General features: G+C 55.1%; 9 protein-coding genes and 2 non-coding genes across 11 annotated transcripts; 6 read left to right on the top strand and 5 right to left on the bottom strand.

Moving 5' to 3' along the window:
- Positions 1 to 29: 29 nt before the first annotated feature.
- On the bottom strand, positions 30 to 3,803 carry DICSQDRAFT_95589 (WD40 repeat-like protein). Its single transcript, XM_007360237.1, has 14 exons — positions 3,442 to 3,803; positions 3,316 to 3,391; positions 3,228 to 3,257; positions 2,988 to 3,172; positions 2,741 to 2,936; positions 2,336 to 2,690; positions 2,116 to 2,284; positions 1,912 to 2,058; positions 1,777 to 1,854; positions 1,562 to 1,726; positions 1,015 to 1,195; positions 931 to 959; positions 812 to 878; positions 30 to 760 (listed from the first exon to the last, which is right to left on the bottom strand). Exons 1-14 carry the CDS (start codon positions 3,787 to 3,789, stop codon positions 216 to 218), a joined length of 2,571 nt encoding a protein of 856 aa, XP_007360299.1. The 5' UTR covers positions 3,790 to 3,803; the 3' UTR covers positions 30 to 215.
- A 798-nt stretch (positions 3,804 to 4,601) lies between these two features.
- Positions 4,602 to 6,899, top strand: DICSQDRAFT_48253 (WD40 repeat-like protein; the record flags this gene model as incomplete). Its single annotated transcript, XM_007359888.1, has 10 exons — positions 4,602 to 4,671; positions 4,723 to 5,178; positions 5,265 to 5,413; positions 5,469 to 5,518; positions 5,570 to 5,807; positions 5,864 to 5,993; positions 6,047 to 6,158; positions 6,215 to 6,439; positions 6,517 to 6,682; positions 6,741 to 6,899. 10 exons carry the CDS (start codon positions 4,602 to 4,604, stop codon positions 6,897 to 6,899), a joined length of 1,755 nt encoding a protein of 584 aa, XP_007359950.1.
- Positions 6,900 to 7,187: 288 nt separating this feature from the next.
- DICSQDRAFT_131077 (Sec1-like protein) lies at positions 7,188 to 11,403 on the bottom strand. Its single transcript, XM_007360236.1, has 13 exons — positions 11,309 to 11,403; positions 11,004 to 11,257; positions 10,737 to 10,950; positions 10,444 to 10,675; positions 10,224 to 10,385; positions 9,867 to 10,161; positions 9,282 to 9,774; positions 8,504 to 9,196; positions 8,341 to 8,445; positions 8,114 to 8,284; positions 7,932 to 8,059; positions 7,584 to 7,880; positions 7,188 to 7,528 (listed from the first exon to the last, which is right to left on the bottom strand). The coding sequence occupies exons 1-8, from the start codon at positions 11,330 to 11,332 to the stop codon at positions 8,756 to 8,758; spliced, it is 2,115 nt and encodes a 704-aa protein (XP_007360298.1). The 5' UTR covers positions 11,333 to 11,403; the 3' UTR covers positions 7,188 to 7,528; positions 7,584 to 7,880; positions 7,932 to 8,059; positions 8,114 to 8,284; positions 8,341 to 8,445; positions 8,504 to 8,755.
- Positions 11,404 to 11,585: 182 nt separating this feature from the next.
- On the top strand, positions 11,586 to 12,390 carry DICSQDRAFT_131076 (uncharacterized protein). The gene is made up of 3 exons (XM_007360235.1): positions 11,586 to 11,897; positions 11,948 to 12,209; positions 12,273 to 12,390. Exon 2 carries the CDS (start codon positions 11,948 to 11,950, stop codon positions 12,158 to 12,160), a length of 213 nt encoding a protein of 70 aa, XP_007360297.1. The 5' UTR covers positions 11,586 to 11,897; the 3' UTR covers positions 12,161 to 12,209; positions 12,273 to 12,390.
- A 348-nt stretch (positions 12,391 to 12,738) lies between these two features.
- Positions 12,739 to 17,343, top strand: DICSQDRAFT_95580 (uncharacterized protein; the record flags this gene model as incomplete). The annotated part of the gene is made up of 10 exons (XM_007360234.1): positions 12,739 to 13,212; positions 13,271 to 13,341; positions 13,392 to 14,156; positions 14,217 to 14,427; positions 14,478 to 15,513; positions 15,570 to 15,740; positions 15,803 to 16,126; positions 16,182 to 16,319; positions 16,378 to 16,830; positions 16,888 to 17,343. 10 exons carry the CDS (start codon positions 12,739 to 12,741, stop codon positions 17,196 to 17,198), a joined length of 3,954 nt encoding a protein of 1,317 aa, XP_007360296.1. The 3' UTR covers positions 17,199 to 17,343.
- Positions 17,344 to 17,425: 82 nt separating this feature from the next.
- Positions 17,426 to 17,497, top strand: DICSQDRAFT_t11. Its single transcript has one exon. It is a non-coding gene; the product is annotated as a tRNA-Asp (tRNA).
- Positions 17,498 to 17,710: 213 nt separating this feature from the next.
- On the bottom strand, positions 17,711 to 20,382 carry DICSQDRAFT_75881 (glycoside hydrolase family 16 protein). Its single transcript, XM_007360233.1, has 11 exons — positions 20,101 to 20,382; positions 19,976 to 20,038; positions 19,731 to 19,924; positions 19,135 to 19,678; positions 18,836 to 19,072; positions 18,728 to 18,778; positions 18,545 to 18,674; positions 18,417 to 18,493; positions 18,250 to 18,360; positions 18,018 to 18,187; positions 17,711 to 17,967 (listed from the first exon to the last, which is right to left on the bottom strand). Exons 1-11 carry the CDS (start codon positions 20,230 to 20,232, stop codon positions 17,874 to 17,876), a joined length of 1,803 nt encoding a protein of 600 aa, XP_007360295.1. The 5' UTR covers positions 20,233 to 20,382; the 3' UTR covers positions 17,711 to 17,873.
- A 316-nt stretch (positions 20,383 to 20,698) lies between these two features.
- DICSQDRAFT_131074 (beta-glucan synthesis-associated protein) lies at positions 20,699 to 23,205 on the bottom strand. Its single transcript, XM_007360232.1, has 10 exons — positions 23,018 to 23,205; positions 22,905 to 22,946; positions 22,655 to 22,830; positions 22,033 to 22,576; positions 21,726 to 21,971; positions 21,612 to 21,656; positions 21,430 to 21,559; positions 21,189 to 21,376; positions 20,956 to 21,125; positions 20,699 to 20,893 (listed from the first exon to the last, which is right to left on the bottom strand). Exons 1-10 carry the CDS (start codon positions 23,165 to 23,167, stop codon positions 20,800 to 20,802), a joined length of 1,785 nt encoding a protein of 594 aa, XP_007360294.1. The 5' UTR covers positions 23,168 to 23,205; the 3' UTR covers positions 20,699 to 20,799.
- Positions 23,206 to 23,854: 649 nt separating this feature from the next.
- Positions 23,855 to 23,927, top strand: DICSQDRAFT_t12. The gene has a single exon. It is a non-coding gene; the product is annotated as a tRNA-Thr (tRNA).
- Positions 23,928 to 24,152: 225 nt separating this feature from the next.
- On the bottom strand, positions 24,153 to 25,450 carry DICSQDRAFT_95569 (uncharacterized protein; the record flags this gene model as incomplete). The annotated part of the gene is made up of 3 exons (XM_007360231.1): positions 24,153 to 24,934; positions 24,991 to 25,122; positions 25,183 to 25,450. The coding sequence occupies 3 exons, from the start codon at positions 25,448 to 25,450 to the stop codon at positions 24,153 to 24,155; spliced, it is 1,182 nt and encodes a 393-aa protein (XP_007360293.1).
- A 262-nt stretch (positions 25,451 to 25,712) lies between these two features.
- On the top strand, positions 25,713 to 27,661 carry DICSQDRAFT_95566 (uncharacterized protein; the record flags this gene model as incomplete). The annotated part of the gene is made up of 6 exons (XM_007360230.1): positions 25,713 to 25,914; positions 25,980 to 26,098; positions 26,164 to 26,470; positions 26,523 to 26,692; positions 26,754 to 26,912; positions 26,981 to 27,661. 6 exons carry the CDS (start codon positions 25,713 to 25,715, stop codon positions 27,659 to 27,661), a joined length of 1,638 nt encoding a protein of 545 aa, XP_007360292.1.
- Positions 27,662 to 27,695: the final 34 nt, after the last annotated feature.

Genomic DNA, 27,695 nt, shown 5'->3' with positions numbered 1-27,695 from the left:
CCATCCTATCGGACCCCAAGGAAATGCTCCTCGTCCCGATAGTTGCCCGACGAAGCCTGTTGTACATATTTGGATAAACCACAAGCTGCCAAACGTATCGTACAGTTCCCTGATAGACGTAACACAAATGCGAGGATCATGGCGCCACCGCAATGGCCTAAAAGGTCCCGAGAAGCTTAATAGACCACAATGCGACTGGCATGCGGGGGCCGGGATCAGATACCAGCCGTCAGACGCCTCGTATGTCTCAACGGCAATATCTCCCATTGACGTCGCAGCTTCGCCTTCTCGGTCGCGCTCGCAGCCTCTTCCGCCGTGAGGCCAATCGCTTTCACCGGGCGCAGCCAGTTCGGGGAGTCGTCGATCTCCTCGGCCTCGTTCCTGTCTTGCTCCGCGATCTCGCTCTCGTTCAGGTCGATCTGCCCGTCGAAAACCTGTTCCGGAGTCGCGTTCGTCTTCGGACCCCCGAAGAGGGACATCCCTCCCACCACAGCGGAATTGAGCAGCGTGGATGCGTTATCAATGAGCGTGGGGGGTTTGCGGAGGGGAACGGAGCTAAGATAGTACGTCTTCGTCTTCCAGACACTCGACGTACTCTCTCGCCGAGAAGTCGGCGACGCAGGGTAGGAAGGATCGTACGCGAACGTCACAGTGAGCTCTCTCGTATCCGGATAGTAAGCGAAGCGCGGGAGAGGGTGCGATTCTGCGTTTGGGAAAGGATATGTGACCGGCTTCCTGTGGCGGATTACCAGGTTCTCGTCTACACAAGGTTAGACATCAGTCGGGCTCTGGTCATAGTCATGGGATGCACCTTGGACATCGATAGCGTGCCCCGCGGATCTAGAGCACAGAGCACCAGAGGTATCGATGAAGAAGACCTATATTGAGGAGCTCTGAGCTTGCTCCATGCTGTGACCCCCTTCTACGAACCTGATTGTCGCAATCCGGCCTCCTCATTGCTGTTCCCAGTTTATCAGCGATCACGCGGTGAGACGATCGGATAAGGGCACATACATTCAACGAGCGATGTCTCATTCATTGGCCACAGGATGATGGGTGTCCCATCGTCAGACAGACCCTCTGATACGTCCAGGACGCGGTTGGTTCCTAGAGAGCGAAGCATGAAGTAACCTTGAGGAAATCCGTAAGTGTTCAGTTCTGCGGCGAGCGGCGGGACTGTCTGCATCGCCGCTTCCTTATCAGAGGTAATGAGCATGGTCGTGAGGTTATTTGGGTTTCGTTCGAAAACAATTGCAAGTGGAGGTAGCGAGACAAGCCGCACGTACAGCCACAGCCGCGCCTGCGCAGCTAACGCGGCACTCTGCCATCCATATAAGTCAAGAAAGGAGAAGGGCAGATGTTACGCACTACACCCAGAACGACATAGTATGTTCTCTGGCATGTGCAGCATAGCAGTCTGATAGCGGACATAGCGTACGGATCTCCCTACAAGTACAACATGGGCTACATTACAGTATCCGTGTAGCCAGATTACTGCGACATTCAAGAGTTGTCCGTGAACAAGAACAAGCTTCTTCCATCACAGGTCCTCCATATCGACATCATCATCAGAAGCATCAGTCGGCGATGCAGGGGAGGCGGGTTCGAAAGATCCGGGCATGGTACCTCGACGCACTGCGCGCCGCTGTGCCCTATCAGCTCGTTCGGACTTCTGCTTCTCGACGTAGTCCTCGAGCTTGTTGCGCAACTTCGATAGTCCCTTCCACTGCGAGGCGTTAACGATATTGCTTAACAGCACTATGATCATCTGCTTACCTCATGTCGTGCGATGACGCTGCCCTCTGACAAGCCCCATCGGCGACCAAGCCAGCCAGTGCTCATCAGGATTGGTTCCTGATGTACAAAGTTTAGACGGTGCTTTTAGTATCGGGAGGCACAGAAGTCCCCTACCTGTGAGTGCCAGCTGACATCCCGTACGCACGGCCGGATGCGGGAAGGCGTGATGTCAACAGGTTCAGGAGCGGAGGGGTCGAGCGCCATGGACAGGGTATGTGATCGATCAAGGACCTGCACCACCCGCCCGTCCAACGACCAAATCTTAAGAAAAACAAGCATTACCAAAGGATGTTGTACACTATGTGGTGGATAACGTACGTGTATTTTGCCGTCAGCTGAACCAGAATAGATATACTGCTGGCCGGTAGTCTCCACGGGACTGAAATGACATCGAATGAGCGTACGAAGGACCTCGTGTCCCGTATACTTCATAACGCTGCAGTCAAGTGGGTGCTGTCTATATCTCGGACGAGGATAGTTGTCCCCACTATGATGACTTGAGCGCCAATGACTTTTCGCAGAACAAGCACGCACTCACCGATAGTCGAAGTGGGGAATACCATAATCTTGCTTCGCCACGGCCTCGAATTCTGAGTTACTCCGCATCATACGCAAGTCCCAAAGTCGTAAGATCTGGTCCTTCCCGTTGGAAATGACATAGCGACCATCGCCCTTCGCAGAGACGTATGTAATCCCCTCGGTGTGCCCAATGAGGACGCCAGAAGGTTTCCTAGTCGCAGCCAGAGAACGACGATCCCAGACTTTGACGAACGTGTCATCAGACGCACTGATGAGGACATTTCCGGATGCAGTATCTGCCCAGCAGCAACTGTTCACGTCGTCAGTGTGCCCGGAAATCTTCACGGTTCTCTTATTGGCGATGAGATCGTAGACTGTTGCATAGTCAGAGCTTTGTCTCGCAAGATCCTCAGAAGCGACATACCGAAGATCATGCTGCTTCCGCCGGCAATGACTTCGTTACCATCGGCAGAGAACTTGCAACTCCATATGCCAAACTGTTCGTCATCTTCCCAGTCATTCCAGGCACGGCGACCTCGAGATGGGGCAGGATCCCGGAAAGATATGGGTATCTGTTCTGTGGACGCATCCAACGTAGAACACATATATACTGTGCTGGACTATATTGAATTCAGCAAGCGTCACTGGGGACCAGGAATCTCGCTCCTCACAATAGATGCATATATCATCCGCTGGTTATCAGGACTCAAGTGAGAGTCCGTGATAGTCCAGCGACCGGGAGCGGCTTGAATTGTCTTGATGACCTCCATGGTCGTTGCATGGCCGTCACTCGACTCTTGCGCAAGTTGCCGTCCAACAGTGGGGGCGGTCATATCATACACATGCAAGCGAAAATCTGTGCAGCGTCATCAGCACGCGCACTGCATACGTCTGAAGTATATCGTACTCACTTCTCACGCAAGTGTAATAGAACGCCGAGTCTTGCAACTCATGTCAGACGCAATGCGCACGGTGCACGGATCAGTGCAATGAACGTACCAGAGGAGAACTGTCCGACATAGGCATTTGCTGGATAGGATGCTACGGCAGTCCCACTAGAATTCGGAAGTATTTCCTGATAGGCCATGAGGGCCGGGATGGCTCAAGAAGAACGAGAGAACGCACACATGTGATGTCCTCCTTAGGTGTCGGCCGTGCGTTCGTTCCTCGATTGAGTAAATTACGGGCAACATTATGCTGACCTTCCCGGGCCTGGATTTGGTGCAGCAAACGACCGAATTCTCCGCTATACAACAGCTCCAAGCCCTCTTTCTGGGGTTCTGTTCTCTTGGGCCACCATTCCGAGCGATTCCAAGGTCGAGAATGCGCCTGTGACCCTAAGCCGTAAGTGTAGTACCCGACATCCTCTTCTTCGTCCTCCTCCTCGTCAACGTAGTCCGGATCATCGTCATCATCCTCCGCTGCGGCTGCGGCTCCGATGGTAGACACCTCGTTAGAGGCAAAGATGGTCATGAGACGCTGCAGCTGATTTAACCTTTCAGGTTGAAACGCTTTAGTAGAGTCCTTTCGCAACCAATTCAAAACCGAATTGGATCTGCCCAATTTCTTTACTGGTGGTGCAGTGGCTACCTTGTCAAGCGCGCTATTGCACAACGATTATTGGCGGTCGAAGGGATGTGCGAGGGACCCACCTCAGCTGATTCTGAACTGGGAGCGCTGACAAATCGAACTACCCCACCGGTTTCAAATTGCCTGCGAAAGGACTCTATTGTCTGTGGGATTTAACCTTTGAGCGCTTGGTTTTGTCCATGAGTGCCTATATTAGAGATAAGATAAGGGGGATCGGACGGGTGGCCGCGGCATGATGGCTTTCTCAGCAGATGTATTCTAGTAGTCCGGCCGGACTTGGTCCCATAGCTCTCACCCCCCGGCCGGACTAAAACAACTCGCTTTGCCCTTCGGTGTACGCTACCCCACTGCCATGGCTGACAACGATGATGCGATTCAAGAGAGCGCGAACGGCAGTCAGGACCTCCCTGGAGACGGTAGCACATCTAGTCGGGAGAGACTCCAAGGCATCCTAGATGGTGGAGTTCCGCTCTCATCGCCTCCTGTCCATCTATAAAACTCACGTGCGATTCAGCCATTCTGGACATTCAAGGTTACCAGACTACAAACCGAAGCGGACAGCGAGTAACGGCTTCGCTCTCCGTACAGGCCCGTCATCTCCGCTTGAATAGCAGGAATTAGTGGGATTGTTGACACTCGCGTGGACAACGCCCTCTGCTGTTGCCCTCTTCCCGCCTCCAATTACTCTATGCGACATGGTCGACCCTTTCCATATCACTGCGGATGAGATCAACTGCCTCATATACTCATATTTCAAAGATTCAGGTGCTTGTATGCGACATCCGACCATTTTCGTGGCTGACTCGGGACGATTAGGCTTTGCGCATAGCGCTTTCGTTCTACGTGCTGAAGGACGACTCGAACACTCCCCTCACTACAGGAAACATGTCCCGCGAGGCGAGCTCGTTGAGCTCCTCAGCAAGGCGCTTTTATTTAGCGAAGTTGAGGCCCATTGGAAGGGGAATGCCATGACAATGTCCTGCACGAATCAGTTCAGACTTCTGGAGCCCCATACGTGCTCATTCGACCCTAAATTCCCCCCTCCACCTCTGCCTGATGCCCAACGTCACCATGTGCATCCAGAACGCGTACAGCCACTCCAAGCGGAAGACGAGAACGCTGCGCATGCCGGCGTGCCTCAGGCAGACGGTTCGCTGAAGAGGAAAGCCAGTGGCACCCCCTCGGTAGACGAGCCACCGAAGGAGAAGCGGCCACGAACAAACGGGCAGCTTGAGGATGAAGTGGAGATAAGATCTCCCTCCGTTGTAGAAAGTATGTTGCTTTGTCTTTGTATCTCTTTGGCAATCCACCCAATATATACCCTGTTCAAGCTAGACTCCCCGCGGCGAGAACGTCAGCTGTTCCAGCTACCCCAGCCTCTGCAGCTGCTGAAGAGGCACCAGCTAGCAACGACATGATAAGGACCGCAAGCAACGAGACAGCCGCTTCTGAGCCGAGCGAGCAACAGGACGATGCTGTTCAGCTGCTCGAAGCACATAAAGCAGCAGTGAGTCGACTTGTCATCAAGGTTCTCCCGTCATCCGTCTATCTCATCCTCTTAGGTATTTGTTTGCGGATGGAATCCGGTTCACCATACAATCCTGGCATCTGGGTATGTTCCTGTATACAGTTCAAAGCCACCGGTGACTGATCGGGTTTACAGCTCGAAAGACAGTATCGTGCACATATGGGACATTCCCGGTCCAGACAAGGACGGCGTTACATTCGCGAAGGTACAACCACCGCTAACCTGCGCATATACTGCCAAGGGCAGCGATAGCGATCTCACTTCCCTTACGTGGTCAAACGACGGTTCTCTCATTGCTGTGGGCTGCTATGACTCGGTTCTCCGCATATGCGACTCCGAGGGCAAAGCGTACTTCACTCACACTCAACACGATGTAAGCCGCCGTTGGCAAGCACCTGCGCGGAACTTCCTTACTGACCGCTAATTGAGAAGGGACCCATATTCGCCGTTCGATTCTCCCCATCAGGGAGATGGTTCTTGTCTGCGAGCCTCGACGGCTCAGCTTGTATATGGGACGTCAAGGAGAAGAAGCTGCACAGGCAATTCTCCCTTCACAGACGTCAGTGGCATACTTCTCTTACTACACAAGTGGCTTACCTTCCCTTGTCTCAGAATGTTGTCTGGACGCCGACTGGATATCAGATCTACAATTCGTGACAAGTGGATCCGATGCTCGCATATATGTCAACGATTTGGACTCTCAAAAGCCACTTAGGACACTACTGTGAATAGTACGGTTCGATGGTTGGTGGGGTCGATCGCTGACTCCAAGCGTGATAGTGGTCACCAGAATGAGATCAACCAAGTGAAATGCAATCCCTCAAAGACAAGACTGGCATCGTGCTCGGACGACATGACCGGCCGCATCTGGAATATCGAGAACGTCGACCCGCTACGACACGTACAAGACAGTCATTCCATCGTCCTAGAAGGACATACTGGCCCAGTCAGTCATATCGTGTGGTCTCCGATTACGCCTAGCGGGGAGCATGAACTAGTGGCAACGTAAGTCGGTTCTCTCCTATCCTATTTGACCCCACCTCAACCCCTACCTCACCACCCCTCTTATCATGCCTACACAGATCATCGTTCGACGGTACTTCGCGAATATGGGATAGTGTCACTGGCGAATGTCTCTGTTCGTTCGACGACCACAAGAAGAACGTGTACGCGCTGGCGTTCAGTCCAGACGGACGTCATATTGCTACCGCAGGCGGCGACGGATGTCTACATATATATGACATACGCGTAAGCTTCGGTGATTCAGAGTTGAAGTGTTTTGCGAGGCTAAACGTGATGTGGTCAGGCCAAGGAAAAGCGATGGTCATGGAACGCTGGTACGCCGAATTCGAGCATCTTCGAGATCGAGTGGCAGCAGTCCGGCAACCTGAACCGGATAGCAATGGCGATGGAGAAGACCACAGTTGGCGTGGTCGATTTGACGAAGGTGCCAGAGCTGCAATGATGCATCGCGTCTGGGGCAGCTATGAGGAAGTATCACCATGCTAGTGTATCACATCCGGACCTATGCTTTGCTTTGAGGGTTATGCTTACATGTAGACACCGTAATTATTGCTCAGCTATGTTTTGTGCCCATAGTGTAGCCGTACGAATACATGCTCCATAATGCTGTCTGCATAAGCAATCCGGGTAGTGCGGCGAGTGAGCCGGCGGAAACCATCTGGCGCTTCTGGACAAGTCTGGATGAGTGACGTAATCCATGCCGGACGGCCGCGCGCACGTCATGTCCGTGCAGTCCCCGGCTACTTCAGCAACTGCTCTTTTCTATCCTCACCTACATCCCTTTTGCCTCGACTCTACGCTTCATCTTTTCACGAAATGCTACGTATGAGCTTTATTACGGCAATGCGTCCACTTGGTCCCTCTGGGTTCGCACAGGCAGCCCGGCAGTCTCAAGTGCAGAGTATCCGGTTCTATAGTGTCTTCCGGCCAAACGTTCTTTCATCCCTCAAGCGTTCTCCTTTGTCGCCATCGCCATTCGCAAGACAGTCTCGTAATTTCCTGACAGATGCAAAGCCTGTTGTATACAGGCCAACCCAATCGGAGGCGTGGAGGCGGTATGCAATCACGGGAGTCAGTATAATGCATACTTCCCATTCATGAAGTGCCGTACTGACATTGAACCCAGGCAGCGGTTGCAGGAACAATCCTTGCTACAAACGCTATCCTCAACCGCGAGACTCGCGATGCACTTTCTCCAGCTGAGCGATCGTACCTACATGAGAGTTTCCAGTACACCGGTGCAGGTCTTGCAATCACCGCGCTCGCTGCCCGTACAATGTTCAAGAACGGCGTTGCGTTCCGCATAATGTCTGCCAACCCTTGGCTTGTCCTCGGGGTGAGCTTGGTCGGCTCCATTGGTACAATGATGGGTGCCATATACACCCCACCGGAGAACACCGTCTTGAAGCACGCGTTTTGGCTGGTGAGTGCTCGAATGTTCGGTGCTTCGACATACCGTGCTGAGTATGCGTAGGGTTTCAACGCTTGTCAAGCGGCCACACTTAGCCCGCTGTTCTTCGTGAGTCCAGCCATCCTTTCGCGCGCGGCGCTCTACACATGCGGTGTTGTGGGCTCCTTGTCCTACGTTGGTGCTACCGCGAAGTGAGTACTTTGGAGCTTCACCACTCGCTTTCCGCATGCTCACACATTGCGTAGGAACGACAAGTACTTGTACATGGGTGGCCCTCTCCTCGCGGGTGTCACCGTTGTCGCGTTGAGCTCGCTTGCTCCCATGGCTCTTCCCCTCGGAATGCGTGGTCTGGCCATATCTGAGGCAATCTCACTCTACGGTGGTCTTGCAGTCTTCAGCGGCTTTGTTCTCTTCGAGTACGTCCACTGTTTGCGCTTCCTTGTTGATTCGCCTCGTCTGACATCCTGAAAAGCACCCAGAAGATCCTTCACAATGCTCGGATGGCCGAGCAGGGCAGGGCGCCCCGCGACCCATTGAAGGAGTCCATCGCCCTCGAGCTCGACATGATCAACATATTGTAAGCTGAGACGATTTCGCTGGTCAAGAGCGTAGGATTACTGACTGTGAATGGACAGCATCCGGCTTGTGCAAATCCTCGCAAACCGTCAGAACAGCCGGAAGTAAGAGATATGGCTGCGTGCATTGTACTCTAATCGCGCTTGTACATGTATTTTGCATAGTATTCTACTTGGTAGTAAGCATCCCGGACAATCCAGCTCAGTCTGTGTCTACACATGTCCTCCGAGTCATCCGAAAACCAGCAGGGCATCCATTGCAGTATAACACGACTAGTAACAGTGGGTAAAGGGGCATTATGTCGATAAAGCCTACGACGAAGCCTTGCCAAGGGCTTCCAATACCTGCACAAATCCTCCGGGGTCCACGATCTCAGTGCCGCCATACGTCACGCGCTTGCCCGTCCTCTTAGCCCACTCCTCCAGGTTGCCGTACTCCACATATCCAGCTCCCCCTACGACGAAGACGATCCCTTCCGAGAAGGCCATACGGCGTGCGCGACCGCTCCCTGCGCCCCCGGGGCCGGGCGCACCGACACCCGAGATGCCGAGTCCCGCGTTGGGGTTTCGCGAGGCGCGGGGGTCGAGGAAGATGTAGTCGTCGGTTTCCTGGAGCGACTGGTTGGACGCCGCGGACGGGTCCATGAGCGCCTCGGTCAGGCGGGTGACAGGGAGGAGCTTGTTCGCGGGCAAGAAGTTCTTCACTCCCGAGATGAGGTTCTCCAGACCTCCGTCCTTCAACCTGTCGGTGAGCTGGCCATCGTCAGATATGCCACGGTCACGGTCGCTCGGTCAGTGACTGCTCGTGCAACGAGAGGTCGCGAGAGACCCGGCTTACCCTGTTCCCTAGGGCGCTGAAGCCCTTGAAGAGCTCGCCGCCCGGAGTGGTGTTGCCCGGAACCGGAGTGGAGGACCCGCCGAGCGCACTGGGCGCCATCATCTTGGAGATCTCGCGCGTCCGTCGGACGTAGTCGAACGCGGCGACGTCCGCGCCCGCGGCCTTCAGCTCCTTCTCCAGCTCTGCCACGTCCTCCTTCGTGATGGCGCTATCTGGCGCGGACAGGTACCACACGAGGACGAGGCGGAGCTTGTCGGTGGGTGTCGGGGTGGCGCCGTTCTTAGGGTGGCGGAGGGCCTCGAGGATCGCCTGGGCGGTCTGCTTGCCGATCGCCTCCTCGGTGGAGAAGAGCTCGTCGAGGCCGCGCTTCTTGATCTCCTCGAGGAGCGCGGTCGCGATGTTCATGTGCGTGTCGAGCACGGCCTTGCGCGCGGTGAGCTCGGGGAGCGCGGTGATGGCCGTCTTGAGATGCGCTGCATTTGCTGAGAGGTCCCTAGATGTCGCAGTATTAGGGTGAGCGAGCGGGTAGAACGTATAAACCGAATAGGTGCAACGCAGACCCTGGCGGTGAAGTCGGACACTTACATCTGTGCGATGTCGTTGACGTCGCTCACGCCGGTCGAGCGCGTGATCTCTGCAGCATCCTGCTTGTACTTGTTCAGCTCGGTGTCGATATCCTCCGCGACTTGCGGGAAGGGATTCGCAGCGTTCTTGGCCCAGAAGAAGTCTTTGGAGTCAAGGTCATATGAACGCTTTTGTGGCTTCGAGATGACAACGCGGTTCAGCTTCATCTCCAGACAGTCGGAGGCGAGGGCTTGGTATGTCCATCCGTGCGAGAGTATAGGTACGAGGTCGACATTGCGGTCGAGGATGAGAAGGACTTGTTGCGGGAGGCGTCAGTGTACTGCAACGTCAAAGGCAAGATAATGGAATGTCACTTACGGGGTCGTTGGAGGTTGGAGAGGCCCGAGGCATCTTGGGCGAATAGTGAAGGAGTATGGGATCGGGCGGAAGATAGAATGGCGTCACGAATCTTCTGCTCGAGCTTCTTGGCAACCATCTCGGCAGCATTGCCGCGGGGTGCACGGATGATCGGTACATGACCTATTCGGAGGGGTTCAATCAACGGAGTGTACTGTTGCTCACCTGTATACGGACTTACCCATGGTGACTACCACGCTGAAGATGCCAGACGCCACGCGTTCGATCTCCTCCTCTATTTGCTGCTCGGTGGAAGAGGGAGAGTTGAGGAGCGCATATGAGGAATGTGGCTGGGATGAGGTGGAAGGGCCGGCGACCGCATTGGGGGCTGAAGGGGATGCAGCATCCGCAGGAGGCAAAAGGGAGAACAAGGATGGTGAAGGGGAGATGAAGGACAGGTATTGGTCGAGCACCTGCAAGCGGGACGTGTGTAGGCATCAATGGGGGGAAGACAGCGCAGCGGTTGCAACACACCTGCTCAACCAGTTCCCCAGTCCCGTCTCGCGCGACTGCAGCTGCGAGTTCCTCCAGCAGCGCTCTTGGTAGCGGTTCGACGAAGTTCAAATGGTAGGACTCGTATAGGCCCTTTTCGAGGTCTTGCGCTATTCGTCGGACGTTGGTGAGGTTCGGGGAAACGAAGTAGACTGCGGGCACGTCTGGCAATGGAGGTCGATTGGAGTGCAATTGACTGTAATCTCACGATATGTGAACATTGATTTGTTCATGTAAGGATAAACGCACACATGTAGAGTCACACCGACGTCCCGGAGATCTTGTACGCGGAGCACGGTGGCGAGGACGTCCTTCGTATACTGGTCGAGTACCAAGACTTTCCAAACTGGAGGACCGGCTGGCGACGCAACCTTGAGAGTAGCGGTGCCTTTTCCGGAAGGTTGAATCGGATTGCTTGAGGGCTCGACCGGATTATTGAGGTTGAGCAGAGTCAAAAGGGCGTTGGTCTGGGACTCCTGGAGAGTTGGCGGTACTGCACTCGCCTGGGCCGGTATTCAGCTTCGACATCGTTCGGAACGCTAGTGTCTGCATACCTGTTTGAGTGCGGTGCTTGCCATTGCAGGACCCGGTAGCTGGGTCTTGAGCCTACGAGACCGAAGCTGATTGGCGAGACCGAGAACGAGAACGGACGGTGAGCCCGAGCGATCTATGTAGAAGCGTTAGCGCGTACACGACTGTACACGGCCATGAGACGCGTCCAGGCGCCCATAGTATCTGGCCACGTGGCAGGCGGGAACGGCGGGGCGGGACGGCGGTGGCGGCATATTGCGCGCCTAAGGCGGATGTGAATGTTTACGACATGTCGCCCTCGACGACGACAACCGATCCTCGTTAAATTCTATGCTGCGGTAACGCTGAGCAGCGATTGGCCTCATCACAATCAGCCAATGGCGATACCTTCGTCTCTGACGACCGCCGACGCTAGGCCCCTGGAGCAGGAACCTGCTTATCATCCATGCGCACCGGTTCCATCTGCATCACTTGCTGAAATACAAGGACGGATCGTAGATCGTGCCGCCCTCGCAACACTTGGCGGTCTCCTCAATTACATGAGCACAGCGAGAGACTGACGATACTTTCTCCTCTTTCTCCCTTCCTCTTCCAGTACTCGGGTCAGCTACGGTAAGCCTATGTCTATCACCCCGTGCATCCCTATTGAACTGTCATGCTAGATGGGTTGCATTCCTAGCAAAAACAAGGTCCTTGAGGCCGATTCATCAGCGCCCCTTGCGATCAAGACCCAGACGAAGAAGCAGAAGAAGCAGAAAAGGGGCCTTGAATCACCAGAAATAGGGGAGGATGCGGCACCTTGGGTCCACGGACCAGGCCGAGTGCTGTCGGAGAAGGACGGAATGGTCGTCATCACCGACTCCCGTCCTTCATGACATCTGGCGAGCGAGACGATTCTTACATCCTCATCCATTGGTCCTGGAGGCGAGTTCGCCATTTACGCTTGCCATATGTAGCTTGTAGCTAACCTGGCATGTGCTCACGCAGATCGCTCTGTACATATTTCCCATGGACATACCATGGAGCACACTTACCCATTCGCACATTCCTTTGCTCGTCCCTGCCGTCGCATGCATTCGTCTGTATATCAGCTCACATGTCTCCCGGCCGCTCTATACCTGAACTTTGTCGGCCTTCCCTGCGTGCCTGTGTGAAATTGCGGCCTGTGCGCCACGGTGCGCGTCGTGCGCCTGGATAAGACCGGGGAGTGCGAGATGACGCGGGCCCTGAAGGGTGCGTGAACGTTACCATATTTGGCAGGAGGTTGGTGTTGTGCAGTAAGGACGACGTCGGGTGCAGAGTGGCAAGAACTCGTCCTCGCGCCTTGGAGATCGCAGCTTGTAATCTCTTGTGTATACCACCCCTCGGGGCGTGCATGACCACCCTTCTTACATCCTCCGTCATTCATTCGACACCACGACTGCAACGACCAGCTAATGATTATAACATCCTCATGCCCTCTCAATCTCCTCAAAGTAACTGGTGGACGACTAGCGGAAATTCCACTTTCCTACCCACGGGAACTGGGACAACCTCGCGAAGCTTGTCATCTCCGTCTTCTCCTCTCTCTACCGCGATACCCTCCACAATATTCCCATCGACATCGTTGACCTCGTCCTCTACTACGACATCGTCTACTGCTCCCATACCCGCCAGCGCTACCTCCTCATCTGTGTCCCTCACTTCTAGTCTTACTACATTCACTACCTCAGTACCGATCACTGTTTCCAGTCCTTCTACGACTTTTACTACCTTCTCGGACTACCTCGTGACATCCACACGTGTTGCAACAGCATTTCCCGATACCTCGACTATTCAAGCAAATGCAGCTGGCAATCCTGTCTGTATTGGTCATGGGGTTGACGCCACGTCCCTTGGCTTGCTATTTACTCTCGTCGTCCCGTCTGTTGTCGGCCTATTGATATGGGTGAGTCGTCACACTCTAGCAGGCAATCATGGAGGCGCGTACACTGACGTCTCACAAGCTATTGTTTGCTTCCCTGCGACCCCGCTATCGTCAAGTCTATGGTCTTAGGGAATGGTTCGTTCAGCAGAGGTGAGCATCGCACGCATTGAGGCAGGGACGTATGGTTTGACGCATCTCAGCCTCCGCCCTAAACCCCTCGGCCGCTCGTTCTGGGCATTCCTCTTCCCCCATGTCCCCCTCGTTCCCTCTCTCTCATCCGATGTGTCCGACGCTGGACGGTCGCCCGCGCAAGACGCACAACTCTTCCCCTCGGACGAACAGCTGAGCCAGCGCGTCCTGTGGATATGCACACTCATCGTAGCTGGCTGGACTGTTCTTGCACTCGCCGCGTTTCTCCCTCTGTACATGGTGTCGACGCCTTGCCTCGCCGATTCCTTACACCCAGCGCGCTTCACCGGAGCCTACTCTGTGCTACAAGACCTTAGTTTGCTACGCCTATTGCATCTCCTTGACCCGGGTCAGGTGACGACCGTCGACCTACGCGTCTTGCTCTCCACGCGCGAGGTCGTGAACGGAAGCGACGCGGCGCCCAGCGCGCGCACCCGGATTATCATCGTCACGGTTCTCGCCATCGTGCTCGGTCTCCTCCCGGTCCTGTGGAAGATTCTGAAGGAGTTCAGCAGGACTGTGTCGTACCGAGAGCGATGGGCCGAGGTCCGCTGTCAGGGTATCGAGATGGGCTGGCTTCCGGCACGGCGTGCCCCTGGATTTGTTGGGTTCGGGGAGAGGCGTCTGAAGGACTACATGGTCAAGATCGGCCTCAGCTCTACGCTAGACAGCAACAACGAGCGCAACGCGCGTTCCAGGCGGAGGCGACGCGCTCAGGAGGCCAACGAGGAGAAAGGCAACCTGGAAATCGACATCCAGTCTCTATTTTCGATTGTGTGCGTGCACGCGTTTTTTACCTTCCCCGGATGACATCTATTTATGTGGATCGGCTGTAGCGACACAACTCAGCTTGCCATCCTCATCGAAGAGCGCGACGTGATCCTTGAAAACCTTGAGGTTGCGGAGACGAAGTACATCGAGAGCTTTCGACTCGCCACGCCAGACCCGTCGTTAGCGGACTGGGAGCCTCCCGTTCCCCCCAAGGTCGAGCCGGGGAGTCCCCCCAGGCCGTCAATTAGCCGGCCTCGGCCACTCGTCAGCTCCAATGTGAGGAGGAATGTTATCTTATCTCCCTATATGCGCTCACTCTCTGTCAGGATCACCGCCACAGCCGTAGGCGCAAAGGCAGGAATCCTGCGTTCGGCTCGTCTTCTCTACCTCCAACGTCATACGTCATGCCTTCTCACTTTTACAAGATCACAGAGCTCGGGGGAATCACTGGGGGCGAGTTCGCCGACGCAGAGCGGGACCTCCCATCGCCTTCGCGTCGTTCTCAGCAGACAAGCTTTTCCGACTCAATCAGCAGGCGCGTCGTGGGGAGCCGCTTCCAGGAGGTCGATCGGAACTCCGCAGCGTACGGTCGGATACCCCTGGGCAGTCCGCTCCAGGTGGACCCCAGCGGCCAGCTTGGACCTATCGACCTCCAAGAGACCCCGGTTCCCACCGCGGCGCCGTACGCACCGAATCAGCGCTATTCTTGGGATACGGCTGAGTTCAACGAGAGCTTGTCGCAGCCACAATGGCCACAGCACCACCAGTTCCATTCCGACACGATCCTCGAAGCCGACGAGCCTGACGAGGAATGGCACGACGTCGGCCGTGAAGACCCCGAGGCGTTCCAGAACGCAGAGGAGTATCCAGCCGAGGCGCGTCGCCGTCCTCGCCCGCCTCGCACGCGAGGCAGGGCGGGGACCCCGATCGAGGAGCACCGCGAGACGTTCCCGCTGCGCGCTCGTGTGCCTGCCGCGCCCGAGGAGGTGCCGCCCCCACACCTGCGCCTGCAGCCCCGCCAGCCGTTCGTGCGTCCGCTTTCGGGCGTCGACCATGATGCGCTGGGAGTGATCTACTCGGACATCAACCATTGGCGGTGGAAGCTGAAGGTCATCAACAGCCAGATTGCTGACGTGCAACGCGACAGCTACAACGATATCGCGGATGGCGCGAGGATCAAGGGCTGGCTCTTGATTGGCCGTGGCATCCGTCATATTCCTGGCGTCGAGCTCATCGAGGGGCGTGCGAAGGAAGATATTCGGTGGGACGAGCTGCAGAACGCGACTGAGTGGGGTCAGTGGTCCAGGAGGCTTGTGTGGTGGACGGCCGTCGTCATGGTTGGCGTGTTCCTCAGCATCGGATGTAAGTTCTTACTCCAACTGTCGCTATCCGCGATCGGACGCTGACGGGTTCGTTAGTGCTCGCCGTCTCTGGACTTGCTGTCGCCTTTGCCCCGGACGTTGCTCATTATATTCCCTTCTTCATACCTCTGACCGAGACCAACAAGCTTGCGGCCGGTCTTGCCACAGACCTGGCACCAGCTCTTGCGGCAGCACTGTTTATAGCTCTAGCGTACTACGTCTTATACCGTGAGCCGTTTTCTCTCTGTGATCGCCGAGTCTTAACTGACATACCTACCTGCTTTGCTTAGAGACGAACCGGACAAACAGCTCCGTGTCCCTGTCCGGCTCTCAGCTGAAAATGTTCAAGACCATGTTCTGGGTTTTCACCCTGGTCGTAGGCGTCTGGCTTATGGTAACTGGCGCCGTCGTCTTCTCCTTGGATGCTCTCAGCACAAACAGTGGCGTGTCCACGTCTATTGCTAACGGCGCTATTTACATGAGCGCATTCGCAATGGTGCTTGTCTTGAACGTCGCAATCGTCTTTCCCGGGTTATTGCTGCTCCAACCCATCCGACTGTGGAAGGTCGTGAGAGCAGAGAGGACGGCTGTGACACCCCGACAACGTTTCCGAGGTAGGCCTGTTGTTTCTGTGCATTCCTTTCGCAGCTGTTGCTCATGCCTGTTCAGCCGTCTATCCCCGGACCTATGACCCGTTGTACGCGATCAGTTGTTGTTTGATCGCCGTCATCTTCGCCTCTGCATTTGCTTTGATCTTCCCGTTGCTCGCCCCCGCTGTTCTCATTTTGCTTTTCCTCACATTAGTCGGTGAGTCGCCTCTCTTGTGAGGTCGTCAGGCGATCCTGACCCAATACCCAACATAAAGCCCATAGATTTCTAGTCGGTTACGTTTACGGCCGGACACATTCGTCCACCGGCGGTCTGCTCCAGATATGGCTTCTGCACCGACTTGCAACCGTCCTCGCTTTCCAACCCCTCACCATGGGACTCATCTTCCTCACCCGACGCCTCTGGATCGAAGGAGGCATCCTTGTTGGAGCAGCCGTCCTTGTCATCATCGTCGCGGAGGCTTTCTGTCATTGGCGGACACGTCTTCCTAGCCGTTCCGCGCTGTCTCCTATCGCTCAGGACTCGCTGAAGACTTTCGAACAGAGTGCCAAACCCGGCATAGGCCGCGACTTGGACGAAGAGAGCACCAGTCTTGTCAGCTCCGCCAGAAACACCCGCGCGAGAGGGTCATTCGCATCCGTGCTGGAGATGATGTCGCTGCTCGCGGTCACCCCTTCCCCGTCGGAAGCAAGGGGTCCCGTGCCATTGGGTGAGTGACACCTCCACATGCAACGCGACGCGGCACTGAACTCATTTCTGATAACAGAGACGGAGACCTTGGATGATCTCACGGCGACGGAACGCGCTGCTCGCACAAATCCCGACGCGCCTCCCCATTTACCTCCCCTTCCATTCGCCGATCACGCCGAGGAAATGGCGGGCGTACTCTACCCACCCGAATTGCTTGCCCCTCCCCCGGTGATCTGGCTGCCGAACGATGTGGGCGGCATAGGTCGCTCAGAAGCGTTCGACCTCCAGCGTTACCATGACTTACCCGTGACACTAGACGTGCGCGCAAGAGACGACGTACAATGGTCACGGCGCTCACTCTCGTCGCATACACCTCAATCTCCGTAGCTGATAAGTGAACTGTGTACACTGATATCACTTGCTGTAGACATTTGTGCTGGACCTTTACGAGCGTGCTGTACCTACGATCATGCTGTATGTTGTACTGCTAAACGGACTTCATGATAATGTTCGATCAGGATCCCGACCTGACTTATTACATGCTGGCTCAAAGTGCTTCCATGAGCACCATTTGCAACAGATGATGATAGCGCTCGGGATAGGTTATCAATCAGTCCCTGGTAGTATATCGGTTAGTACACGCGCCTGTCACGCGCGAAAGCGGGGTTCGACTCCCCGCCAGGGAGTTTTTGGTAACATCGGGTGTCATCCATATCGGTCGCTGCATGTTGTGGCTCATCACCTTCACGAACATGTTATTCTAGCGAAATACTTGTCCAAGGCTCTGAATCAAATACGCTATCTACTACAGAAACAGGAAGAATTCAATAAGAGCAACCGGGCTGAGGGAACCAAAGTGGACTAGCAATAGTCAGAGAATGCCAATACGAAAATCAGTGGTAAGGAAAAAGGACTAAATGCAATCTGAATACATTGCAGTATGCTAAAAGCGACGACCAGACAGGGATAATTGACAACGTCTCCATCTTGATTTGTTTAAGGCCTCGAAGAACAGAGCGTATGGGCGAAGGTATATCATCAATAACACCGCTAGCGAAGAGCTCAACACTGGCCCAGGAAGCTGTTCTTGGGGAACGGTTGCTTGAAGTCGTCACGCCACGTTGTGAGGTTGGGGTTCGTGTAGGCCTCCAGATACCTACAGAAATCGTCAGATACTACCGCACATAAGGGAAAGACGTTGCATACTCGTTGATGTAGGCGGCCGTGGGGAAGTCACTGGGGTCGCAACCGACGTTGATGTTGTCCGGGTCCTGGTATACGCGGATCCAGTCAACCTTCATTGTGGTGGGGAACTTCAAGTGCTCAATGTCGACGAAGCCGAAGTTGGTAGACATGCCCAAGTTGGCGATGAGGTACTAGGAGCGATAGGTGAGGATTTCAATTCGACACTCGCTGTTCAAGATACTGAAAGACTCACCATTGGTTCTTGGGGAACAGGACGAGGACCAATCTCCACGACAGTATCCGCGGCAAAACCAGCCTGCTTGAGGGTCCATGCGAGCTTACCATCCGAGATCCAGCTTATGTACTACGGACCGCTTGTCAGTTAGCGATGGAAAAAAGGTGGCCGGATACAACACTCACAGCGCCATCGAAACCCGGTTTATACTGGATCCCGTAGGTGGAGTACTGGTTACCGGTCAGCTCATATGCTTCCTGGTCTGTCATACAACGATTAGTGAAGCAGGGTGTTATAAGGAAGGGACGCTTACTGGTCTCCGTGACGACGGAACTCGCTTGCTGGAAGGCGGCACCCTTGTAGCCGTTCAGCGCACTGATAGTGGGATCCGGGATGATGAGGTTATCCGTAGTATTGAACCAAGTGTAATCTTCGTTGAAGGGCTACAGGCCGAGTCAGTGAGGCGGATTCATGTGACTTTTGGTGCGCAACTCACAGCCCACTGTGCGGACTGTGACACTTGGCCAGTGAGCGGTTGGCCGGTGATCTAATGCGTAGAACATAGTCAGCATACACATGTAAAGCGACGTAAGCAACTACATACCTGCGCTTCGAAGATATCGATTTCCGGTGCGGAACGGCCAACATAGGTACCATCAGTGTGGACAGGGCCAGGATGGGACTCGCCAGGGCAAGTGCAGCGGGATAACTTCTGACCCGGGAGGTACGAGAGCTCGTAATTGTAATCCTTGGTACCGGTGTTTGTGGCGGCGATGGGCAGGCCGTTGAAAGTCTGATTGGGAGCTGTACCTACATCACAAGAGTCATAGGTGTAGGGCCACTATAGAAGGATTGTGAGAGTAGATTAGAACAAATACCCGTGCGAATCCGTGGTAGACGCACCATTCCCTCGAGACTCGCGCCATAGCCGGCACGGCCTAGATTGCCCATCGTCCAGATGGCAGGCCAGAGACCGACGACATTGTTGATGCCAGGAAGCACAACAGAGGCGAGAACCATACCGCCGGTGAAGCAGAACTTGTTCCAAGTAGACATCATACCACCCGTGTAGTTCAGCCCATGGTTTTCCTTCTGTGAGAGCGTGATCTCGAGCGACCCATTGCGGGTCGTGATGGCTTCGGGGTCGTACCATTCCATGTTGTTCGTCTGCCAGTAGTGCAGATCCACGGCCTCCCAGTAGGGGTCATCGCCAGGATAGAACGTGCGACCATCAGTGTTGAACTCGTCGCTGAAAATGAGATGCCAATTCTTGCCAGACTGGAAGTCGGGATATGTGCGCGCCTCCTGCGGCGTGTCAATATCAATCATACCCCAGTTGCCAGGCATGGACGGTATCTGTCCGGAGGCATTGATTCCTCCCAAGTTGAAACCACCGAGGGTAGATGGAGTCGAACGGGTGAAGTATGTTATCAAGGGGTAGCCCGCGCTGCGGGAATAAGATGAACTTGCGTTCCCACAAAAGAGATGGCGACCCTTACAAGAGAGTGAGCATCCCAGCGCAAAGGATCAACAAGCAGCCGAGGTTCGCAAGACCTCTCGAGGTGAAGATGTGGCCTCCTTTGTCGCTCTTGTAGTCCCTTCGGGGGTCGGGATTGTGGAGGTAGTCATCGCCCTCTTGGTGCTCAACCGAGAGATCCGCCCCCCAAGACGTAGGATCCGGGGCAAGTGAAAACTAATGCGACCCGTCACTCCCTGTCGCGGTCGCTCGCTGCATACTACGCACCTTATCGGAAAGCGAAGGGGGCATGGAATCATGCCTTCCGGAGCTAACATATCGGGAGTCGTTCTGGGATGCATTGGAGCCTGAGAACGAGGTCTCACAGCGTAGCAACGAGGTGGAATACTGACCAGAGATGCCGAGCTCCCGACGCTGCGTAGCCTGGGGTCTGCGCGAACGCTCTGCGTGCTGGGACCAAGGAGGCTTGCGGTCGAAGGAGCTGCCGACTGGGCATACGGTGTTTGGCGCGTCTGCGACGCCATGGCGAAGTGATTGGATTAGAGGCGCTTGAGGATTGCTTGGGAGAGATTGAAACAAGCAGCAGGGTATGTGAGGAGTGCGAGGTGGCGATCTGGTGGTACAGATGAGTGGGGGTAAAGAGCGGAAGGGTTCGAACACCGAGACTGTGCTGGCGTCGGGAAGGGCGGTGGTGACACTGACGGAGAGCTCGGTTTCGCAGGCCACCAACAAGGGTCAGCGTGAGAAAACACTGGCTTACGTAAGCCTGCCAATGGTGAGCTAAGAATAAGCGGTTCTGGCGCGCGCAGCACCGCCGTCTCCTGGTCGGAGCGGCCGGCGTTCGTCGTCGCTACTCCGTCCACCTACCGTGCACCCCTCTCCACCATACTCACACTAGGCCGTTGGCACGTCATGTACCGAATCGCAATATATTGATGAAGAAAGTATGCAAATACATAATCTGGACAGAAGGAATGAGTTCCGCGAACGAGTATTCTCGTCGCGCGCCATGTGACGTAAGAGCGGTCGGTGCCGTACTCACAAGATGCCAGCACTCGAAGGGCTAATAGGTATCATCAACGGAGAGTGGCTCAGCACTGTCCAAGCAATTTGCTCTTCGGAATTGCCTGCTTATAGTCGTCCACCCAAGTAGTCAGATCAGGATTCGTGTACGCCTCGATGTACCTGGGTACGGGCGACGTCAGCCGTAATTACCGATCGCACGGATTAACAGAGCCGCGACATACTCATTGATATATGCCGCCGTAGGGAAGTCAGGGGGATCACAGCCAATATTGATGTTTTTCGGATCCTGGTAAACACGAATCCAATCGACGCGGAGCGTAGACGGGAACTGGAGGTGGTCGTAGTCGACGAAACCAAAATTCTCGGAGATACCCAAATTCATAATCAAGTACTAGGGGCGGCCAGAGGGAAGCTCAGAAGGTGGCCCAATCAATACAAACACGTATATGCTCACCATCGGTTCCTGAGGAATGGGCCTATCGCTGATCTCGACAACGGTGTCAGCACTCATGCCGGCCACGTTCAGCTGCCATGCAAGCTGTCCATTGGCGATCCAGCTTATGTAGGCGTCGCCGAACCCTGGCTTGTACTGGAAACCATATGTGGAGTATTGCTGCCCGCTAAACTCATAGGCGTCCTGATCTACATAGACTGCTCAGTACCCGTATTCCGCAGAGGTCTGACAGCACGCATACTAGTCTGGGTGACAACGGAGGTCGCTTGCTGATAAACTCCTCCGCGATAGTTGTTCAATTTCGAAATATCCGGATCAGGAATGATCAAGTTGTCCGTGGTGTTTTTCCAGATATATTGGTAGTTGAATGGCTGTATGACATGTCAGCCCTGGCGAATAACAGCACAGCACATTGAGACTTACAGCCCACTGGCCAGACTGGGAGACAGCGCCCTTATTATCGCTGATCTAGGATATCGGAGACAACCCGTTCAGTCACAATCGCGGGGGCCAAAACTGAAACGATCAACTACTCACCTGTGCCTCGAACATATCAATCTCAGGTGCCGCACGACCGACATACTCGCCGGTGTCCCGGTGTATAGGACCGGGGTGCGACTCGCCAGGGCAAGTGCAACGCGACAACCTCTGGCCGGGAAGGAACGACAGCACGCCGTCGTTCGACTTGTCGTTGTCGCCTTCGGCCGTCGCTGCGAGAGGAAGACCGTTGAGCGTCTGGTTTGGCGCCGTGCCGACGTCGCACTCGTCGTAGGTGTACGGCCACTGTGTATCATCAAATCCGCCCATCAAGAAGGGCGCTGATCTCTGAGACAAGATGCCTCACCATGCCATCAAGCGATGCTCCGTACCCGGCGCGACCCAAGTTGCCCATCGCCCAGATAGCGGGCCAGAGTCCTGCCACGTCGTTGAACCCGGGGAGCATGACGCTGGCCTCGACGAGGCCACCCGTGAAACAAAACTTGTTCCACGTCGACATCATACCACCCGTAAAGTTCAGCCCATGGTTTTCCTTCCGCGAGAGCGTGATCTCGAGCGACCCGTTGCGGGTAACGATAGCTTCGGGGTCGTACCACTCCTTATTGTTCGTCTGCCAGTAGTGCAGATCCACGGCTTCCCAGTATGGGTCATCGCCGGGGTAGAACGTGCGGCCCTCGACGTTGAACTCGTCGCTGAACACGAGCTGCCACGTCTTCCCGTTGACGTAGTCGACCTTCGTGCGGACCTCGTGGGGGGTGTCGAGGTCGATCATGCCCCAGTTCCCCGGTATGGATGGGATCTGGCCGGAAGCATTGATTCCTCCAAGGTTGAATCCGCCCAATGTTGACGGCTTCTTCTTTGTGAAGTACTCGATAAGAGGGTATCCAGCGCTGGATGGTTCGCAGACGGAGGGGGGGCGTCAGTGAGCATGCTCGGTGGCGATGCACGCTCGAGAAAACCACACTCACAAGAGTGCAACAATGCCGGCAACGAGGACGAAAATGCACCCCAGGTTCATGAGACCACGTGAGGTGATGATCGTGCCCCCCTTATCCTGGCGGTGGTCCCTCACGGGGTCCGGGTTGTGCAGCTTATCGTCCGCTTCTGGGCCATCGAATGCGGCGGGGTCGAGTGGCAGGACATACTGAGGAGTCGCCGTTGCGTCGTTAGCAGAGAGGAACCTAGAGAAGATGGAACCTTTGTCGTCCTGCTACGTACCCTATCTGATATTGAGGGAGGGACGTGCGTGGATGCGGTGTTCTGGGCCCGGACGGATATGTTATGTCAACTAATTCCACGATGGCGAAGCTCCGATACAGTCGATCACTTACAATGGAGCTGTTGCTGGTTGAGGCACGCAATGAACGAGCGAGAGGGGGCCGTACTTCATCGTGGCCATGAGGCTGCAGCAAGGACGTAGTGGATGGCGCAGCGGAGGAGGGGTAAAGTCGTTTCTGCGGACCTGGGGCCTGTCGGTCCATGGCCAGCAGGACAAGGTGGGTCAACTAATAGACACGAGAAAGGACCGTCTGGGACTAAGGAGCGAGGTGATGATACGGAAGAGAGAAGGGGTGCCGCTCCGGTCTGCCCAACGGCTGATCAACGGCCCCGCAATCGCGCTGCCCTGGGAACTCAAGGCGACGAGTGGCCGTGAGGCGCAGTCTGGAACGCACTAAACCAATCATGGGCGGGACATGTAGCTGTCCCACCAATGATGGCATCTCACCTGCCCCACATATACCGAATCCTCTCGGAAACGTGCTATTGTGGTCGCCGTTCCACAGAGCGTAGAGCGGCAAGGGCTTCCTCGACTGACGCAGTGGATCTGTGGGCAGGAAGAACACTTTCACTGCAAGATGCTCATTGGAAGGGGGGTCATAGTGCCCAGGAGTAACTGCGATCTAAACAACTACATTCAATAATCAATATTCAGTCAACACCACATACAGCGTTTCAACAGACACACTTTTCTCCCCTGCCACATTGTTAGGGTCACAGACGGGCTCATGCAGTTGCGGACGCCGATTTCCTCCGGTGGTGCTTCTGCGAAGAACCAGGTACATATCTGGTCACGTTATTGATGTGTTCGGCGTTGAATGCCTGATTGATCAATGCCAAGCCTTTTCTTGAACGTTGACGACAAGTTAATAAAGTACGCTGTAAAGCAGTCCCGTTTAGCTCAGTTGGTAGAGCGCGTCACTAGTAATGACGAGGTCAGTCGTTCGAGTCGGCTAATGGGAATATTTTGGTACCCTGTCCGCTTCCTTACAACCTGAGCTGTCACGTTGGTCAGGGTTCAACCATAGATATGAATTCACGGCTCGTTGAGTCTGCCATGGGCACTGCTTTGGCTATCATTCATGTTGAAGCTTCCGAGTAGAGTGGTTCCTGTAAAAATTTCTATCCAGTCTCAGGCATTGCGAAGCGAATTCAATGAGGTCTATAATTAGATATACATCAGCGCACCTAGTTATTCGAATCCATGCCCGCGCCCTCAAGCAAGCTCAAAATGCCTCCGCTAGCTCCAACTCCACTAGACTGGCGAAGCTCATCCACGGCCCTCTCCACACGACTGAGTCCCGTCTTCTCGCCCCCTTCGCCGCCGACTTCTAACCCTTGCTCGGCTGCCATCGCATCGATCTGTTTCAGACGGAGCAACACGGCTTCATTGGCACGCTGCAGCGCGTCTTTTGTGCGGGACCGTGAGGCATCTGTGGTATCCGCGCTGTCGAGACTATAAGCGTGTACTGCTGCCAGTAGCTCGTTTCTGCGGTCAACGTAATTGTTGAGGGTGGCGTGAGGCGCTTGGCCAAAGACGACGTGGGTACTATGTGGGTGCGTGGCGATATTGTCGGGACCAAGAACGTGAGGAGGATGCTGGCCAGGCAGCGCAACGGCGTTCCGGTCGATGTATCTCTCGAGAGATGCCAGGGCCTCTTTGACCTTTCGCGCCTTGTCGCGCTTGGATGGGCGGCCTTTCTTCTTTGGAGCTGCATTGGGCCCCTCCTGTTGCGCCGATTCCGTAGCAGCTGTCATGTGGAGGGCTTCGGACGGACCTTGTCCTTCCGGTACGAATATTTCGCGAGGGAGCCGTGTAGGATTCTGGGCCCGTAATGAGGAGTCCGGCAAGATATAGAATGTTTGAGCGTTCAACAGGGTGGTTAAGATATGTACGACGTATGGCCGCAAGCGAAACAGAGGCTCTTCGTGCAGCACAGCAGGGAGAGAGACCATGGCCCTGTAGATGTCTTTGTAATTTCGGATAAGACAGCGTTCAACGGACGTGAATGACATCGCAGCGTACCCATAGGAACAGCTATGTTGGCCACAGAATAGAAGGGCGGAGCGGATGTCGACGGCTGCGTGTTGTAAAAGGTGTATAAACAAAACAAAGCGACGACTCGGGCTATAGGGTCTTCCGTATCCGCGACACGTTCTGTCCATCAAGGAGCATCAATACACACTCAGACACAAGCATTCCGGCATGCGCTCCCACCAGCAAATACTCTTTCGGTCGTGCAAATGAATGACTGCCTGGCTCGTCCATCGTATGCTCGCATATGCAGCCAGCACCAGCCTTGATCGGTCCATAGTTTTTTGAAGAGGGCAAAGGGTTCGATAGTGTCCTTGAATTGATCATCAAACGAGGCAATTAGCTTTGAGATGTCCTCTCGTAGGGGATCAACGTATAGCGACGATGTGAAGTAGCTTGGCTGAAGAGTGATCTCTCCCCTCGATGCGGACGGCTCTGGGGCGATGGACATGGCTGAGGCGTGGAAAGTGGTCACGAAGCCAAGCAGGGGGCCCACGGAGGAGGCACTCAAGCTGCGTCCCTAGAGCCAAGCAGGCAACAACAGCGCGGACGCGTCGGACGCACGTGCCGCGGGGCGGACGGGCGCGGAGCCAACGAAGCTGACGGTGCCGCGCTCTCCGCCGCAATACACCTCTTGCTCTCTGCCACCTACTTATGCTCCTCTGCGCTCCTCTCCGTGGACTCCTATAGCTTTCACCCGAGCCGCACTGGCGATGCCCGCGCTCTTCAAGCACCCTAGCGCAGTATTGTGCTTCTATTGCCAGTCCGGCGTAACCCCCGTCCCACGGAACCCGCGTTCCTTCCGATGTCCTCACTGCGACTGTTGGAACCGCTACGATGCTAAGGGAGAGATTGTCTCGGACGAGCCTGCGATGCATGACGAGAATTTGAACGCGCGCTCGTTCGCGCGACGAGGTATGTGGGGTATTCGGTATCTCGTGGGCCTATGGACTGAACTCCCGTCGCGTTCGCCACTGTAGCGTCTCCACGAAAAGACCGGCTTCCCACAACGTACGGGAATGCCTCCTTCTGCCATACTTGCCAAACAAACCAAATGCTACTCCAAAACTTATTGGCAAATTATTTGCCACCGCCCGATGTACGTTTCTCAAGTGTGGTTTCCTCTCTGTTCTCATGCCCACCCTTTCCTTCGCGTCATTCTAGGACCCCGAGTATGAGAACCGCTTGGAACTTCTGCCAGAGTATCAGCGCTCTATTGAGGTCCGATATCCTCCTGTATGCACGAACTGCATGCCCACCGTCGAAGAAGAAATCCGAAAGAAGGACCAGATGGCTCGCGTTCGTGCTCTCGGTAGCGCCCTTCGGAATACCAAGGGCACTGACAACCGGAGGCGTACTTCAGCGACGCGGAAGGAGAGGGACAAGCTGGAGCGCGAGTTGCGACTGTGGCGTATACGTGGTTGCTTGTGGGCAGCGAGTGCGGCGTGCGCGATCGCTGGCTACGCATCTAGTGAGTGAAACTGTAACAAGTAACGCGACTCTTGTCTCACACCACTTGGCAGTCACTGCAACGTACCATCTTGTCTCCCTTCCCGAATCCTTTCCTCCGTTTCTTTTGAGTCTTGTGCTCATCTCGATCTTCTGGACGGGATGGGATCGGACATACGCGACTGTCCGGAGATACCAGTTTCAAGGTAGAGCTGTTCGTGTGCATGGCAAACAGCAGTACAACGTGGGTATTTACCACGAGTGACGCTACGGATATCGATCTCACTCATAGATCCTACTTGCAGGCCTTACAGCTGATGGCCTGGTTTGCCAGATTGGCCACAGCGACCTTGCTAGTTCTACCAAGACTCAAGCCGAGTCTTGATGCCGTTCACTTATGGACAGACCCGCTGGCGCACTGTGCGCGTATCTATACCGGCACAATGCTAGTGTGCGAGATATCGGTAAGCAACAATGTAGTCACTATCATTCATGCATATTGAAAGCTCATGTTCGCCACTTGGCTCTGAAGACGCTGCTAGCATGCGCTTTTGTATTGAAGGTGCAACATCCTCCGCCAGTTCGGCTGGTCGACTCGAAAGGGCGTCTGCGGCAACTGTCCGCGACTCCTTCGCTGTCATCATCTCGCGATGTGACCCCCGTCGCCCCAGAGCCGGACATGCTCTCCACTCTCACACTCTCCAACAAACCCGTCCTTAGTGCCCCTTCGGTTCAGAACCCCATCTTCGGTATGCCGTCGCTGCATACTGCGGCTTCTCAGGCATCACCTCCACCCAGAACAAATAGTGCCGCGCCTCGATCACCTGATATGGACGTTGACATGGACGATGATGACGACCGTGAGCCTGATCCGGACGCCATGGACATCGACCGTGCTTCCCCAGTGAAGCAGAGGAATGACGAAGGCTCTTGGCTTCGTCCTCAGCGCTTCTTTGCTCCTGAGGAGCCTACGGGGCTGGAGACTCTGTTTGCACGGACTATTCGCTTGGTGGACACATCTGATCAGAACGAGCGTGCGGCACGGTCTGCTGACGGTCGCAGATATGCATCGTCTCGGAAGACGGGACGCTTCCTCCGTAACTGGCGGATATGGCTCACTCTGTCTGTTGTTCCATTATTAGCTGTTGGATATAAGGCATGGGACGTCTATAGGCGAAGAAGTAACGTTGCTACTCCAGAACCGAGTATATGAGTCTGTACTGCTTGACTGCTATGAGATCGTTATT

The sequence above is a fragment of the Dichomitus squalens genome (assembly GCF_000275845.1).
Source record: "Dichomitus squalens LYAD-421 SS1 unplaced genomic scaffold DICSQscaffold_1, whole genome shotgun sequence".
Classification (NCBI taxonomy): domain Eukaryota; kingdom Fungi; phylum Basidiomycota; class Agaricomycetes; order Polyporales; family Polyporaceae; genus Dichomitus; species Dichomitus squalens.
Note: the sequence above shows the minus strand (reverse complement) of the source record. Positions and strands in the feature narration are given on the sequence as shown.

Excerpts from the sequence above, each read along its gene's own strand:
- DICSQDRAFT_95589 (XM_007360237.1), bottom strand. The coding sequence starts at position 3,789 with ATGACCATCTTTGCCTCTAACGAGGTGTCTACCATCGGAGCCGCAGCC. Across the intron at positions 3,258-3,315 it reads TGTCGGACAGTTCTCCTCTG|ACTCGGCGTTCTATTACACT; the intron begins GTACGTTCATTG and ends ATGAGTTGCAAG. Across the intron at positions 1,727-1,776 it reads GCGTCATCGCACGACATGAG|TGGAAGGGACTATCGAAGTT; the intron begins GTAAGCAGATGA and ends AACGCCTCGCAG.
- DICSQDRAFT_131077 (XM_007360236.1), bottom strand. The coding sequence starts at position 11,332 with ATGGCAAGCACCGCACTCAAACAG. Across the intron at positions 10,676-10,736 it reads CTGGGGAACTGGTTGAGCAG|GTGCTCGACCAATACCTGTC; the intron begins GTGTGTTGCAAC and ends TCCCGCTTGCAG. Across the intron at positions 9,775-9,866 it reads GTCAACGACATCGCACAGAT|GGACCTCTCAGCAAATGCAG; the intron begins GTAAGTGTCCGA and ends TGCGACATCTAG.
- DICSQDRAFT_131076 (XM_007360235.1), top strand. The coding sequence starts at position 11,948 with ATGGGTTGCATTCCTAGCAAAAACAAGGTCCTTGAGGCCGATTCATCA.
- DICSQDRAFT_75881 (XM_007360233.1), bottom strand. The coding sequence starts at position 20,232 with ATGGCGTCGCAGACGCGCCAAACACCGTATGCCCAGTCGGCAGCTCCT. Across the intron at positions 18,494-18,544 it reads TTCCGTCGTCACGGAGACCA|ACCAGGAAGCATATGAGCTG; the intron begins GTAAGCGTCCCT and ends GTTGTATGACAG. Across the intron at positions 18,188-18,249 it reads CTGTTCCCCAAGAACCAATG|TACCTCATCGCCAACTTGGG; the intron begins GTGAGTCTTTCA and ends TATCGCTCCTAG.
- DICSQDRAFT_131074 (XM_007360232.1), bottom strand. The coding sequence starts at position 23,167 with ATGGACCGACAGGCCCCAGGTCCGCAGAAACGACTTTACCCCTCCTCC. Across the intron at positions 22,577-22,654 it reads GCCGGCATTGTTGCACTCTT|CGCTGGATACCCTCTTATCG; the intron begins GTGAGTGTGGTT and ends CGAACCATCCAG. Across the intron at positions 21,560-21,611 it reads CCCAGTCTGGCCAGTGGGCT|CCATTCAACTACCAATATAT; the intron begins GTAAGTCTCAAT and ends CATGTCATACAG.